We start from the raw sequence: 14,267 nt of genomic DNA on the forward strand, positions 1-14,267 counted from the left end.
AAAAAAAAAAAAAATCTATCTACACACAGGTTTCTATCTAGACACATGGCTCTGTCTCAAAAAAAAAAAATCTATCTAGACATGGGTTTCATATCTCTTTTTTTTTTTTGAGATAGGGTCGCCTTCTGTCACTCAGGCTGGAATGCAGTGGCACAATCACAGCTCAATGCAGCCTCAACCTCCTGGGCTCAAGTGATCCTCCCATCTCAGCCTCTCGAGTAGCTGGGACTACAGGCAGGCGCCACCACACCTGGCTAATTTTTGCATTTTTTGTAGAGACAGGGTTTCGCCATGTTGCCCAGGCTGGTCTCAAACTCCTGGACTCAAGGAATTCTCCTGCCTCAGCCTCCCAAAGTGCTGGGATTACAGGCGTGAGCCACCACGTCGGGCCTAGACCCAGATTTCATATCTTAACAGACCACCATGTGCACAGAGAACTCTAAACTCACTAATGAAAACTGTCTTCGACTTCATCTCAGTTATTCATGTGCGTTTTTTCTTCTTTAAGGAAAACTGTAAGCCTTTTTTGAAAAAAAAACAATCATGTATAAGACTCAATTCGGTTGATGACCATCTGACCTCATAATGAAAATCTGTGCAAAAATAAGGAACAAAAACAAGGAAAGTAAATGTTTGGACTATACCCAGCAACTTTAACAGGACTCCCAAATGGTGTGACTCCACAAACAGGCTCAGTTCTATCTGCCAAGTGAGGTAAACCACCAACAGACAATGTAGGAAACTTCTTGGAGCCCTCATAATCACTTTTTGCTTACTTACTCACTCACCAGTCTAACCCATGTCACATGAATCAGCACCTCTAATAGGAGAGGAGACTCATTTTCAGCAAGCACAAAGAAAAACGGGCTAGTTCACAAGGACTGAAGTTTGTGGAATGGGGGAAAAGAAAAAAGAACCTTTATTAGTTAGTTTCATATATCCTATTTTAAAAGACTGTTCAGAAGAAGGAATAGACTTCTTTTCAGGAATATCTGAAAAAAGAAACTACTGGGAATTCCTCCACACTAAGGCAATGAACATGCGCTTGCGGATCTATCTCTAGCTCCCACAGAGGGGGCTCCTCATCCTCATGGAACCAAACAAAGAAGTCCTTAAGCAGGAGCCAGTGTGGGCTTTGAATAAAACACGCTGCATTGCTTCAAACAGCCAGAAATAGGAAGACAAAGGATAACTGTACTTAAAGTGCCTTTAAAACAATATTCACTTAAAATTCAACTATACTATCCATAATGCATAAAGCTGTATCAGGAAAATATAGCTTAACAATCAAAGTTACAGGCTTTCAGCATACTGAAAACTCTACGACCCTTGCCCTACATTCCTGCTTCTCCAAGTTTTAGTGAACACTGAAAATAAGTTTAAAAACCTACCACATTAAGAAATTGGCATTGATTAAATTTTCTAACAAAACTGGCATGAGGCCATGCAAAAATTAGGAAAAACTCAGCAAAACTGAAAAATAAATAACTTCCAAATTCTAAAATATATCTTTAGACTAGGATTTTTTTGTCCCTGAAAATATATAAAGTTTTATGCTGTATGAAGTAACTGTAAAATTCCACTTAAGCATTATTGCGGAAAATCAACTGATACACTCTTTCAATTCCTTTATTTTAAAGATCTTTTAGTACTTTCTTGTCATATTAAAAATAAGTCAAGTCTAAACTTTTTGAAACAGGTATCTTTGAGATTGAGATTACACACCTAATAACTTGCATTTATATATCTAATGTTAAATGTACAATACAAACAAATATGAAAGTTCATTTCCTAGCCTCTAAGAAGTTCCAGTCTAGCCTGGAAAGGACATGGGTGTAGAACACATATACATACAGATTATAAATTAAACCTTTACATCATAAAAATCTACAAATATCAACAGGCCTCATGGGGTAATCAATTCATTTATCATAAATGCCTGGTACATTATCTACTTTTCTCCTCCACTGTGTCTCTAATCTCTCCATTCTTTTAATGTATCATTTTACTTCTTTCTCCTCTTCCAGTGTTAGTTACAACTGTGAGGCTATCTGCATTTCAGAAGTAGATAAAAGAACGCTACAGTGTCCTGAGCAGAATTCATTTCCAAATGAGAAGTGAAATAACCCAAGTTAATTCACTTTTTAGAGTTGTTAAGTCCAGAGTGCTAACCTGCAAGCATAGATCACTTTAGTGGACAAATGTGATACAACAGGAACAGAAAACACCTTATACTGATATAGTGCTTTGTAGTTCACGGTTCTTTTCACATATTATCTCATTTGAATCTCCCAACAATCCTGTGAGATACAGAGGGACATACTACTATCCCCACAGGATCATGATCAGAGGACACTGAGAGATTAAGAAATCTCAACTGGCCGGGCATGGTGGCTCATGCCTGTAATCCCAGCACTTTGGGAGGCCGAGGAGGGCAGATCACTTAAGGTCAGGAGTTCAAGACCAGTCTGGCCAACATGGTGAAACTCAGTCTCTAACAAAAATACAAAAACTAGCCAGGCATGGTGGCGCATGCCTATACCCCCAGCTACTTGGGACGCTAAGGGAGGAGAATGGCTTGAACCCAGGAGGCGGAGGGTGCGGAGAGCCAAGACTGTGCCACTGCACTCCAGCCTGGGTGACAGGACAAGACTCCGGCTCAAAAAAAAAAAAAAGAAAAAAAGAAATCTCAACAAGGTCGCTCAGCCAGAAACACAACTAGAACCTGAGGCTGAAAAGATTGCATCCAGAGCTACAGAGCAGTTTTTTCTTCGTCTCTGTGATCCACTGTCTAACTTCTTTGAAAGGTAAGAAAGGAAAAAGAAACAACCAACTGATTCTGCACATAAAAAATGTATGTATGTGAGTAAAAACGTAGTTACTATAATTCCTCAAGAAGAATTCCCTTGAAGATGCTTAAACTGTTAGGGAAGAAAAACCTTCATTATCTTTCCAAGTCTGTGGCTTTTAAAATAATGCTCAAGTATAAAAGTTACATTACTCTTCCAATTTACAGATGATTTTCCTTTTCCATTTAGCATTGTTAAATTCTCCCTGCAGTTCTAGTAACATACTAGTAACATGGTAAGAAAATTAATTTCAGGAAGACAGGCAATGTAAGTATTACACTAAGCCACAAAGAATGTGTAAGGTAATAACGCCTTATAGCCATGGACATGTTCACTCAGGCTCCTTGGTGTGGTGAGCTCTGAGTACAGGTCACGTTATTTGTCCTTGAGGAAGGAAGTGACACAGACCAGTTTTCACTAGGCCACCTTCTTGCCCTGGAGGCTTCAGTTAGCAGCTGATGATTTCCCAATTTCCAGTCCACGTCTGTGGCAGGAAAAGTCCATACCCTGGTGTTCTACATCAACTGATTTCCCCCTCCCAATGCCCAGATATTTCAGCAAGCCCAACCTGTTCAAAACCAAACCATTACCTCCCCCTCAAACCAAATTCAACCTTCTTCCACTTTCCCACCTCAATGAATAGTTCCCACCTCAATGAATAGTTCCCACAGTCAGAAGTCAAAAGCCTGGGCAGAATCCTTAATTTATCCTTCTCCCTCATCTACCACATCCAACTGACTGCCAAGTTTTGAAATAAAAAATACTTTTGGAGAGCCCCAAGACCGTGCACCACCATAACACAGGTAGTTACAAGATGCCATCTTACAAGATGCCAACTAAAAGTAACAGCTCACATTTCTTGAGCCCTTACTTTGGGCCAAGCACTGTTCTAAGCTTTGGGTAGGAATGAATTTAATCCACACAATAATTTGAGGTTGATAAGCATCTCATCCTTGTTTTACAAATGAGGAAGCAGCTACAGAAAACTTTAGTATCTCTCACAAGGAACAGGGTGAAGCCCAAGGTCTTAACACTGTTCTGAACTCTCTCACACTTCTGTGTCCTTGCATGTGCTTTTCTTCTCTGTTTGGAAGGCCCTTTCAACCTTGTCTGCCTAGCTCCAAAGGTCAGCATAGGCATTTCTTCTCTATAAAGCCTTCTGATGCCCCCTGCTGTTGCTCTTCCCTCTAAGTCAGTAGTTCTCAAGGCTGGCTGCTTGCTCCAAAAACTAGATGCCTAATCCTACCCCCTGGAAATTCTTGATGTCATTGGTATAGGTTCCAGACTGGGCTTCGGGACTTTTAAAAGCTCCCCGGGTGGCTCTAACATGCAGTCAAGGTTGAGACCCACTGCATCGTAACGGACCTTTAATGTCTGTGCTGGTAACTGCATTGTGAGCTTCTGAAATGAAAGTTTCATAATCACCTTGGGGGGCTTTTTCAAAACTAGCAATTCCTGGACTCCACCTAAAAAGTCAGTCAGAACCATGGGCAGGGGCTTGGAAACCGTCTCCTTGAATAATTCTGATGTGTGGCCAGATTTGGGACCTCTCTCCTAGATAAGAACTGGGTCTTTTCACTTGTACCCACCAGGGTCCAGCAACATGTCCAGTCCATAGTTGGACTAGAATAAAATCTGGGTAATGAAGGAAATCTAATAATGTGAATCTGGGTATATGTACCCAATATTCAAACTTCCTGCAGCAGCACAAGGAAAAGCTGCTTCCTACAATGGAATGCAAATACTGGGCAGCTTTTCAAATGTGTTTTTTAATCCACCAATGCCCCCTAGTGACCTGAAGATGAATAACTATATCAAAACAGTATATATTTTAAGTACAATGTGTACTTAATATGCACATAACCAGTCAGACACATTGCACTTTTACTACCACTGTACTTTTACTACCAACACCTATACTATTAACTCCTTTGCCCTCCAGTTCTAGTTAACCCAAGCTCTTAACTCCCAAACTCCGATCAATCCTACCATTTACTCCATCCCCACTCTGCACAACACATGCAGGAGGAGTGCTCTCAGCAGAGCCCTCAAAGGGTCTGGCCTATCTTTTTGTTCCTTGGTCAGTGCCTCTCCCAAATCCCACCACGTTCATAAGACCATCCATCTCGAAAACACAAGAACCATTCATTTACTGATTTGCTTCGATACTTGCTATTCAAAGGGGATCAACGAAAACTACAGAACCCGGAGCTAGTTAAAAAATGGAGAATCTGGCCGGGTGTGGCGGCTCACGCCTGTAATCCCAGAACTTCAGGGGGCCGAGGTGGGTGGATCACAAGGTCAGGAGTTTGAGACCGGCCTGGCCAGCATGGTGAAGCCTCGTCTCTACTAAAAATACAAAAAATTAGCCGGGCATGGTGGCGCGCACCTGTCAATCCCAGCTACTCAGGAGGCTGAGGCAGGGGAATTGCTTGAACCCAGGAAGCGGAGGTTGCAGTGAGCAGAAACTGCGCCACTGTGCTCAAGCCTGCGTGATAGAGCGAGACTCCATCTCGAAAAAAAAAAAAAAGGAGAATTTGAGGCCGCATCCCAGACCTACTGAATTGGAATCCATTTTAACAAGAGTCACATGCCCATTAAAGTTTGACAAGCACTGGTTCTCAACTACTAGACCTAACGTCACCATTTTATGACAAATATTTTGTGACACTCTTTTGGTATCCTGAAATAAAATTCATCACTAAGTTACATGCGTAAGTCCAAAAAGTAAATCAGTATACTATGATGGTAGCATAAAGGCGAATAAAAACGAAAGATTTATGTGAATTATATTTCAGTATATAAATGTTCAACACAACTAAAGACATAAAGAACAACCCCATTTTCAGTTATAATTTTTGCAAAGTTAAAAATAAAAAATAAAAAAAGAACAACCCCACAAGTTTCCAAAACGTACCATTCTGTAGAGTCGTACCATTCTATGGAGAACCACTAGTCTACAATCCCTCGCACCTTTCTTTTCCTTCCATCTCTCGGGTGGGAATATCTCTCCCTTGCAAAGCTGAGGTATTCTCTCTAGAATCTTGACTGAACATATCCTTCTAGTTACCAAATTCTCTCTGCTTCCCTTGACAGTCAAGCTTATCAACCATCATAGTGTCCATTTACTTAGCCCTCAGTCACCAACCCAGGTTAATCTACCCTTCATTTCCATCAGTAAACCTAAAGTATAAGGATCATGAAAGCTTTCCAAAGTGCCCAAATCAATGAACACAACTCATGATACGTAACTAACTCACATCTCATCTAGCTTATATCTCCGTCATGGACATTGTTGGTTGCATATCCAGTCTCTATTCTCCCTCTTCCTTCCTAAAAGAACTCTATTGTGTTCATGAATGCATTCCTCTCCCCTGTGATTAAGTGACGCCACCCTGGGTTGATCCTGTTTAGTCTAAGCCAATCAGATCATGGCATTCCTCTGACAACTGTTATAGGGTCAGAAAACTGACCTAAGTTGGTCCAATCAGACTGAAGGACCAAGTGTGGGAGTTTTTTTCTCTCTCCTCCTCTTGCTCTAGAGAACGAGAAAGTGTGTATGTTATCAGCGGTCATCTTGCAACCCTAAAGGAAACCAACCTGACTGTCTGACTGTGGAAAGCCAAGAAGAGTTGGGTCCCTGATGACACTGGTGTTTTTTGTTTTTTTGTTTTTTGTTTTTGGGACGGAGTCTCGCTGTCTCCCAGGCTGGAGTTCAGTGGCGCGATCTCAGCTCACTGCAAGCTCCACCTCCTGGGTTCTCGCCATTCTCCTGCCTCAGCCTCCCGAGTAGCTGGGACTACAGGCGCCCACCACCACACCTGGCTAGTTTTTTGTATTTTTAGTAGAGACAGAGTTTCACCATGTTAGCCAGGATGGTCTCGATCTCCTGACCTCGTGATCCACCTGCCTCGGCCTCCCGAAGTGCTGGGATTACAGGCGTGAGCCACCGCGCCTGGCCTGACACTGTTGACCAACTGAATCAGAGCCTGGAATCCATTCTTCCTCTGGACTTTGTGAGAGAATCTTCCTTACTATTTAAGCAACTGGGTTTTCCCAGCTGAAAGCATCCTAACATAGCCATTTCTCCTTGAAACTTTTCTCCCTCGATTTTCTAAACATCCCTCTTTTCTGCTCCTACTTCTACTTCTCAAGTCTGGCCTCCCCCTTTCCTCTGCCTACTCCTACATTTTGGTGTCCTCCAAGGTTTGTTGTGATCTTTTCTACCCAAAGTACATTTCACCTGAAATAATCTCAGTTCAGTCAGGCGCGGTGGATCACACCTGTAATCCCAGCACTTTGGGAGGCCAAGGCAGGCGAATCATGAGGTCAGGAGTTCGAGACCAGCCTGGCCAACACATGATGAAACTCCGTCTTTACTAAAAATACAAAAAAATTAGCTGGGTGTGGTGGTGGGCGCCTGTAATCCTAGCTACTCAGAGGCTGAGGCAGGAGAATCACTTGAACCCAGGAGGCGGAGGCTGCAGTGAGCCAAGATCACACCACTGCACTCCAGCCCGGGCAACAGGGCCAGACTCTGTCTGAAAAAAATAATAATGATAACAATAATAATAATAATAATAATAATAATCTCAGCTCATCAAAACTGAGCTTCCAGCACTTCCCCCAATGGAATACCACTGATGTTCCCCAGCTCATTTACCTGAAGAACTCCTACCTGTCTCAAAACTAAATTTAAGTGTCCCGTCTGTGAAGCCTTCTCTGAAGTCCCCAGGGGTTCTTTACCTTTTTTTGTGCCATGGACCTCTTTGGCCGTCAGTGAGTCTTAGACTCCTTCTCAAAATAATGCTTCTAACTGTGTACAAAAAAGTGCCAACTATATTGAAATAATCTTATTTTTTAAACTCAAATATCTGATATAAGCAGTATGTGCTTCTTTACTAGCCCACTAAACAAAAAGATCTAGCAGTGAGTCTTATAACTACCGTAGTTCTGAAGTAGTAATGAGCATAAATGATATTCTGACATCTGCAACAACTGTAATGTAATATGAAAATGTCTGTGACTTGTGCTGGTACTGACGTCTACTGGTAACAGGTGCTGCTAATACTACTGTGATTTGTTACAGTAGGAGCTTGTAAAATGAATGGCCCCCAGCGAAGTGCACCAACTCGTATCTATGACCTTGTGTAGTTCCCCATCATATCAACTCTGGACTTGGCTACGGGACTTGTTTTGACATCAGCAAACATGATGCTGTGTTTGTGCCTTGGGACTTGCCCTCTTGGAAGTCAGTAACCAAGTGAGGAAGTCCAACCTAGGCACATGGAGGGGCACCAAGCCCCCAGACATGGGAGTGAAGCCAACTTTCAGTCAAGCCACCAGCAGAACTGCCCAGCCAACCCACAGATTTTGAGAAACAATTCTTGTTTTAAGGCACTGGTTTGCAGTGATTTGTTACCCAACAATAGATAACTGAGACATCACCCATATGCGTAACTAAAGGAAGTGCTCAATTCCAATTGGAGATTGCTAAAAATAGTTATGTTTTTTCCCCATAAGTTCAGGGATCCCCTGAAATCTATGTGCAGATCCTTTGAGGAGCTGAGGGCCCCAGGTTAGGAAGCCCTGGTTACGCCAAGTGGATCCTGCTCTCCTTTTTACTACATTGTTGGTAAACATATAGTTAAACTGGCCACAGCATATCTTTCCTTGTTGTAACCCTGAAATGGAGCTGAGCTCCTAGCACATTAACAGGTGTTTAACACACAAATTTATCAAATGAATGTTGATTATAGGATCTGTCTTCCTGACTAAACTGTGAGCTGCCTGAAAACAGAGTAAGAGCAAATACTAGGCCTTTTCCAAGTGCTTTACACATACCAACTTACTCCTTATAACAACCCTATGAGGTAGATGTTATTACCCCAATTTCACCAAAGGAATACAGGCACAGAGAAGGTAAGTGACTTGCCCAAGGTCACACAGCTAGAAAGTGGCAATGCCAGGACTAGACGGCAGAATGCATGTTCTGATTTTACAGCCTTTATTAACGTACCCAAAGCACATTGCAGAGCTCAATAAAACTTTTAAATGAATAGTACAATTCTGAGATTTCATTAGCACTATTTTATGGGTACTATGCTTCTTGAAGACTCAATTTTGTAGATTAATTTCTGGTAGCCTGTGATTTTTTATGACAAAATACATATAATTTACTTTTTTAAAAGTAGAATAATGGCTTTATGCTAAAGTGCAGATTTCCGAAATTAAGTCTTCATTGTAAAAGTCGATTTTTTTCCAAAGGACACGAGTTCACAAAACGCAGGGAAGGGGGTCCACTGGTCCGTATTAAATAATGTTCCCTGAGGAGTGGAGCAAAGCTCCAGCTTCCCTCGTCACCCAGCCATCTCACCCCAGCCACCCCCATACCCTGCACAGCTTCTCCTAAAATGACCCTCCCCCATCCACACATCAGGTTCTGAAACCTAACCCTGCCAGGCAACTAAAGCCGCGAACCCCACAGTGCCCTGAGCTGGCCTCACCCTACCCACGATCCCAAGAGGGTACTAGCCGAGGGCATGGGTACTTTGGGGGAAGGCACTTTAAATTTTCAAAGTGTTTAATTCACGAAAGCACAACCCAAAGGGCCGCCCCCACCCATCCGGGGGTCTCCTGCCTCCGCCCCGCAGCCGCTCATCCCCAGTAGACCAGTGAATGAACCGCGGGGCCGGGACGCAGCCGGCCCAGTGGCGGGAAAAGCCTCGAGGTGAGCCGGGCCTGGCCTACAGAGAGGCCCCAAGAGAGCACGGGGAGGGCTCCGGCGGCCGGGAGGGGGCGGTGACAGCTGTGACCCGACTCCACGCTCTCACCTTGAACATGTCGCTGGCAGCGGTGGCTCCGGCAGGGTCACCCCGGCCTCGGCCACGCCCACTATAGAGAGGCGACTACGGAGGCCCGGTAGGGCCTTGATTTCTCCAACCGCAAGCAGGCAGCGGTGCTGGTGACGGCCGTACTGCAAACTCGGTGCGGCGAAGGTTTACTTCAATCACCCCGTTCTAGAAGCCGCGTCGCTGAGCCGCAGCGCGTCGCGCCCGGGCGGCGGGTGAACGCAAACCCCGCCCTCCAGGAGGCTCCGCCCCTGCACCGGCGGTTGCTAGGCGGCAAGAAAGCGCCTGCTCTGTGTGGGCGGTACGCGGAGGCGCGAGGAGGGAGGTACCTGGCGACGCGCGGCTCTGGGAAACTGTCTTTGCAGCGGCGACTGGGCGCCCAGCGGCGTGTACTGGGATTTCTGTGAGCAGAGGCTGCCGGGAGGGGGCGCTTGGAGGGCCCCGGGCGGCTTCGAAAGCCTCGCAGCCGGAAGCGGCCGGTTGGCGTCCTTGATTTACCTTACGAAAGGTTTTAACCGTGGACTGGAGGTTTCTCAGGTTTTAAATTTAAACTAATATGCTGTGTCCTTTAATCGGAAAAGGCTCTGACCTTATTTTTTCCCTTTAAGAAACAAGCGGTAAGCCTCCTCTCTGGGAATCAGTTTGTCCCTTAATACTTGTAGAAGTAAATGATAATGGCAATAATTATCTTATTAACAAGAGTAAACAAGCACTGATACAGCACTTTGATATGCGCAGCCCTGATCTAAGTTCTTTATTCACATTCATCTAATCTTTCCAACGACGGAAGTAGGTGGGCATGATTATTATTCCCAATACATAGATGAAGAAACTGAGGCACGTAGAAGTAATTTGTACAAGACCACACAGAAAGTGGGAAGCTAGGATCCAAACCCATTAGTCTGCCTTTGAAACCTGTGTTCTAGCCAAAACAATTGTTGCACTGTCTCATAATGAGGATGTATTTCCTATTTCATTCTGTATTTCTGCCCTAATCCTATAAAAAGTGTAAGCCCCATCCAGGCGAGCATCTGGAAAAATTTAGAATTTGTACAGTGACGTGCCACTGCCCTCCAGCCAAAGACCACTAGGGGCACACCTGTAGTTGAAGAAATTGGGTTTCTCATTGCTGCAAGGAGAACGCACATGTAGGAACACAGTGACATATTTCAGTAAAAGAGTTAGATTTATTATAGGATTTGGGCTTTGGTTCGGTGATTTTGGGGCGAGTTCAAGGAAGCAGGAGCTTTGCTCTCGATCGGGTGTTGTTAGGAAGCAGTGGTAACACCAAGGCCCAACTGTGACTGCCAGCCAGCTCCCAGATGTTAAGGGCTGCTTTTCTCTTTCTTAAGAGGATTGTATATTCCAAGGCATCCCCAAGGAGAAATATTGAATAGACTCAGAAGGCTCTCTGCATCAGCAGTGTAACATCACACATACATAAAAGTGTGAAACATATTGATAAATTAGGGCAGAAGTTCTTAATTCAGGGGGTATGTGAACTTGTATGGGGGAAAAAAATGACAACTTCATTTTCACTAACCTCTAACTGAACTTTGTTTCTTTCAATTATAGTGTAGATAACAAGCCATAGTAGTATTAGCATTGATGACTTTGTCATCAATGGAAAGCACAGATATTTTCATGTTACATTGCAGTCATGTCAGGGATCTTGAAATATTTATGCTCATTACTAATTCAAAAATACAGTAGTTATTAGAGCTCATTTAATGCATTAAGAAGACACATTTACTATAATTTTGTTTTAAAAAAATATTTTGATGATTTCGATATAATTGGAGCACTTTGTAATCCTATGTATTTTATGTTATGGGTTTTAAAACCAATTCTTAGAAGAGATCTGTCCATAGGGGCCCATGGCACCAAAAGAAATGATAAAGAGCCCCTGGTTTAGTAACAGAGACCAAGCAGTGAGTAAGAATTTGGGACCGGGCGCGGCGGCTCACGCTTGTAATCCCAGTACTTTGGGAGGCCGAGGCGGGCGGATCGCGAGGTCAGGAGATCGAGACCATCCTGGCTAACACGGTGAAACCCCGTCTCTACTAAAAATACAAAAAAAATTAGCCGGGCGTGGTGGCGGGCGCCTGTAGTCCCAGCTACTCCGAGAGGCTGAGGCAGGAGAATGGCGTGAACCCAGGAGGCAGAGCTTGCAGTGAGCCGAGATCGCGCCACTGCACTCCAGCCTGGGTGACAGAGCGAGACTCCATCTCAAAAAAAAAAAAAAAAAAAAAAGAATTTGGGAGCTGCGTCCAAATTGGAGTGTTACTGCATCCAAATCGTTTGCTTTAAAGAATAGAAAGTTGGAGGTGGAATCAGAAATTTAGTGTATACTCTCTCACTTTACCAAGGAGGGAACTGAACCACTGAGAGGTTAAGTGACTTGCCCAAAGTCTCACTGCTATTGATGATAAAACTGGAACAAAACGTTTTTAGACAAACATGTAAAAACTCCCCACTGTGCTAGGCACTGAGGACTCCGTAGTTAACAAGATGCCTCCTGCCCTCAATGAGCTTGTTGGTAGACAGCTGGAGAGTGACGAGATTGAATTATTGAGTTAAAAAGTTAACTCCAGGTGTAGTGTGGAAGATGAATAAGAGGAGAAAAAGACTGGAGACAGACCAGTTAGAAGGCTAGGGATAGATTTACTTGTCTTTTCCATATACCATATAATATTTTTAGTACATAAAGAATGTAAACTGTAAGCAACTTTAAGAGATCCACAAGGCCTTCCTTTTTAAAGGATTCAGAATTAGTATAACAATCATATGGCACTTGAGTCTTGTCCAAACAGTGTAATAGTATAAATTATGACCTCAAAGGGTTAATTTATGTACTTTCAGTTTACTTCATTGGAGGGAAAATGAATCGTTCCTCAAATGTACCAGGTAAAGGTATTCTGAAATCAGGTACAAGATCCTTACAAAAAGTTCGCAGGGTACATTTCGCAAATGCACCAAATGCAAGATCATTACTATCATAAGTACCTGTTTTGCCTTGTGTTATCTTCCACAACTGTACAGTTTCCAAACAGTACTTATTCAGATAACTTCAAATGCTTCTTGTTTTGTAAATCAAAGATTTTGTGTTTTAAAATTACTTTCAAATTGAATAATTATAATTGCATTTTCTAATTTACAAAGCATATTAACACACATCTACTTGATCCTGATACAACTTTGTGAAACAATTTTTACATTTTATAAATGAAGTAGTAGCAACCGGGAGAAGGTAAGTGGCTAGCAGAAAGTTATCAGCTAATAAATAGCATCAGATAGGATTCAAAGGTTTGTTTCCATACTTCAGGCTTTTTCCTTTCTTTCTTTTCTTTTTTTTTTTTTTGAGACAGAGTCTCACTCTGCCACGCAGGCTGGAGTGCAGTGGTGCGATCTCGGCTCGCTGCAACCTCTGTCTCCCGGGTTCAAGCGATTCTCCTGCCTCAGCCTTCCGAGTAGCTGGGATTACAGGCGTGCACCACCAAGCCTGGCTAATTTTTATATTTTCAGTAGAGACGGAGTTTCACCATATTGGCCAGGCTGGTCTCGATCTCCTGGCCTCAGGTGATCCCGCCCGCCTCGGCCTCCCAAAGTGCTGGGATTACAGGCGTGAGTCACTGCGCCTGGCCTAGCCTTTTCTTCTTTATATCTTGTAGCCTGCATTTTGCCAGCCAATGGGTAGCATTATGCAGGAGTACCTGTCTTTGTACATAGCACTGTAAGGGGTAATGATGGGGTGAGAAGGTATGAAGGAGGAGACCCCTACAATCTGCCAGTGCTGGGATATGATCAAAAGTAGAATAATTCTGACTTGACCTGGATGAGCCTGGTTCAAGCAAAGATCAGAGAAGGAAGTTTCTTTTTCTAGGGCATAGTCATCCACCCCCAGAAGAGAACTGGGCCTCCTGTAACTTTGACTATTCCTCATTCCATTTTCATAGCACTTGAACTAGTTGGACGTTTCATTTTAGGTCGTGAATGCTTTTGGGAAGTAAGTTTGTCTCCTCACACTTTTTATTTGTAATATACATGCCTCTTAATGATATATTTATATTTTATATGTCTTTTGTTGATAAAGTTTTAGCCAGGACTTTTTTTTTTAATCTCAAGGGAAATCTCCTCAAGTATTTCATATCCTCATTCTGAGTAGATTCTGCAAATGACCACTTCCAATTACCACATCCAAATGTTCCTCATTAGGTCAGTCTTCGAGTGGGGGATGGGGAGGTACAGGAGGAGGAAGCATAAATTGATAGTTCTCTAAGGTTTTAGGAAAATGAAAACTACTTTATAAATATTAACCTCTTTTTTTCTCTCAGAATGCTTAAAGACATTTCAGCTCAAATAATACAGAGGGCTTGGTTATCTCATACAAACAAAATGATATTTCGACTCCTAAACATGCAATTTGTGCAGCGGTATGTATTTTGCTTTTTTTTTTTCTCTGATGGATTTAATTATCAAGCTAAAAGATCTATTAATTAAAGATCGAATAGATAACCTTCTTTATCTCCTCTTTTTTTTTTTTTTTTTTTTTTTTTTTTTTTTTTTT

General features: G+C 42.9%; 2 protein-coding genes across 2 annotated transcripts in view; one reads left to right on the forward strand and one right to left on the reverse strand.

Moving 5' to 3' along the window:
- APOO (apolipoprotein O) overlaps window positions 1–9,921 on the reverse strand; it is a 44,499-nt gene extending 34,578 nt beyond the window's left edge. The window contains exon 1 of the mRNA XM_032756160.2: window positions 9,683–9,921. Coding sequence (XP_032612051.2) covers window positions 9,683–9,691 — 9 coding nt within the window. The 5' untranslated portion in view covers window positions 9,692–9,921. The remainder of the gene's footprint in view (window positions 1–9,682) is intronic.
- Window positions 9,922–12,582: 2,661 nt separating this feature from the next.
- Window positions 12,583–14,267, forward strand: part of CUNHXorf58 (chromosome unknown CXorf58 homolog) — a 23,631-nt gene continuing 21,946 nt past the window's right edge. Inside the window, 3 exon segments of the mRNA XM_032756161.1 lie at window positions 12,583–12,698; window positions 14,035–14,108; window positions 14,111–14,133. Of these exon segments, the coding sequence (XP_032612052.1) occupies window positions 12,583–12,698; window positions 14,035–14,108; window positions 14,111–14,133 (213 nt within the window).

This window comes from Hylobates moloch, unplaced genomic scaffold, assembly GCF_009828535.3.
Source record: "Hylobates moloch isolate HMO894 unplaced genomic scaffold, HMol_V3 SCAFFOLD_7, whole genome shotgun sequence".
Lineage (NCBI taxonomy): Eukaryota > Metazoa > Chordata > Mammalia > Primates > Hylobatidae > Hylobates > Hylobates moloch.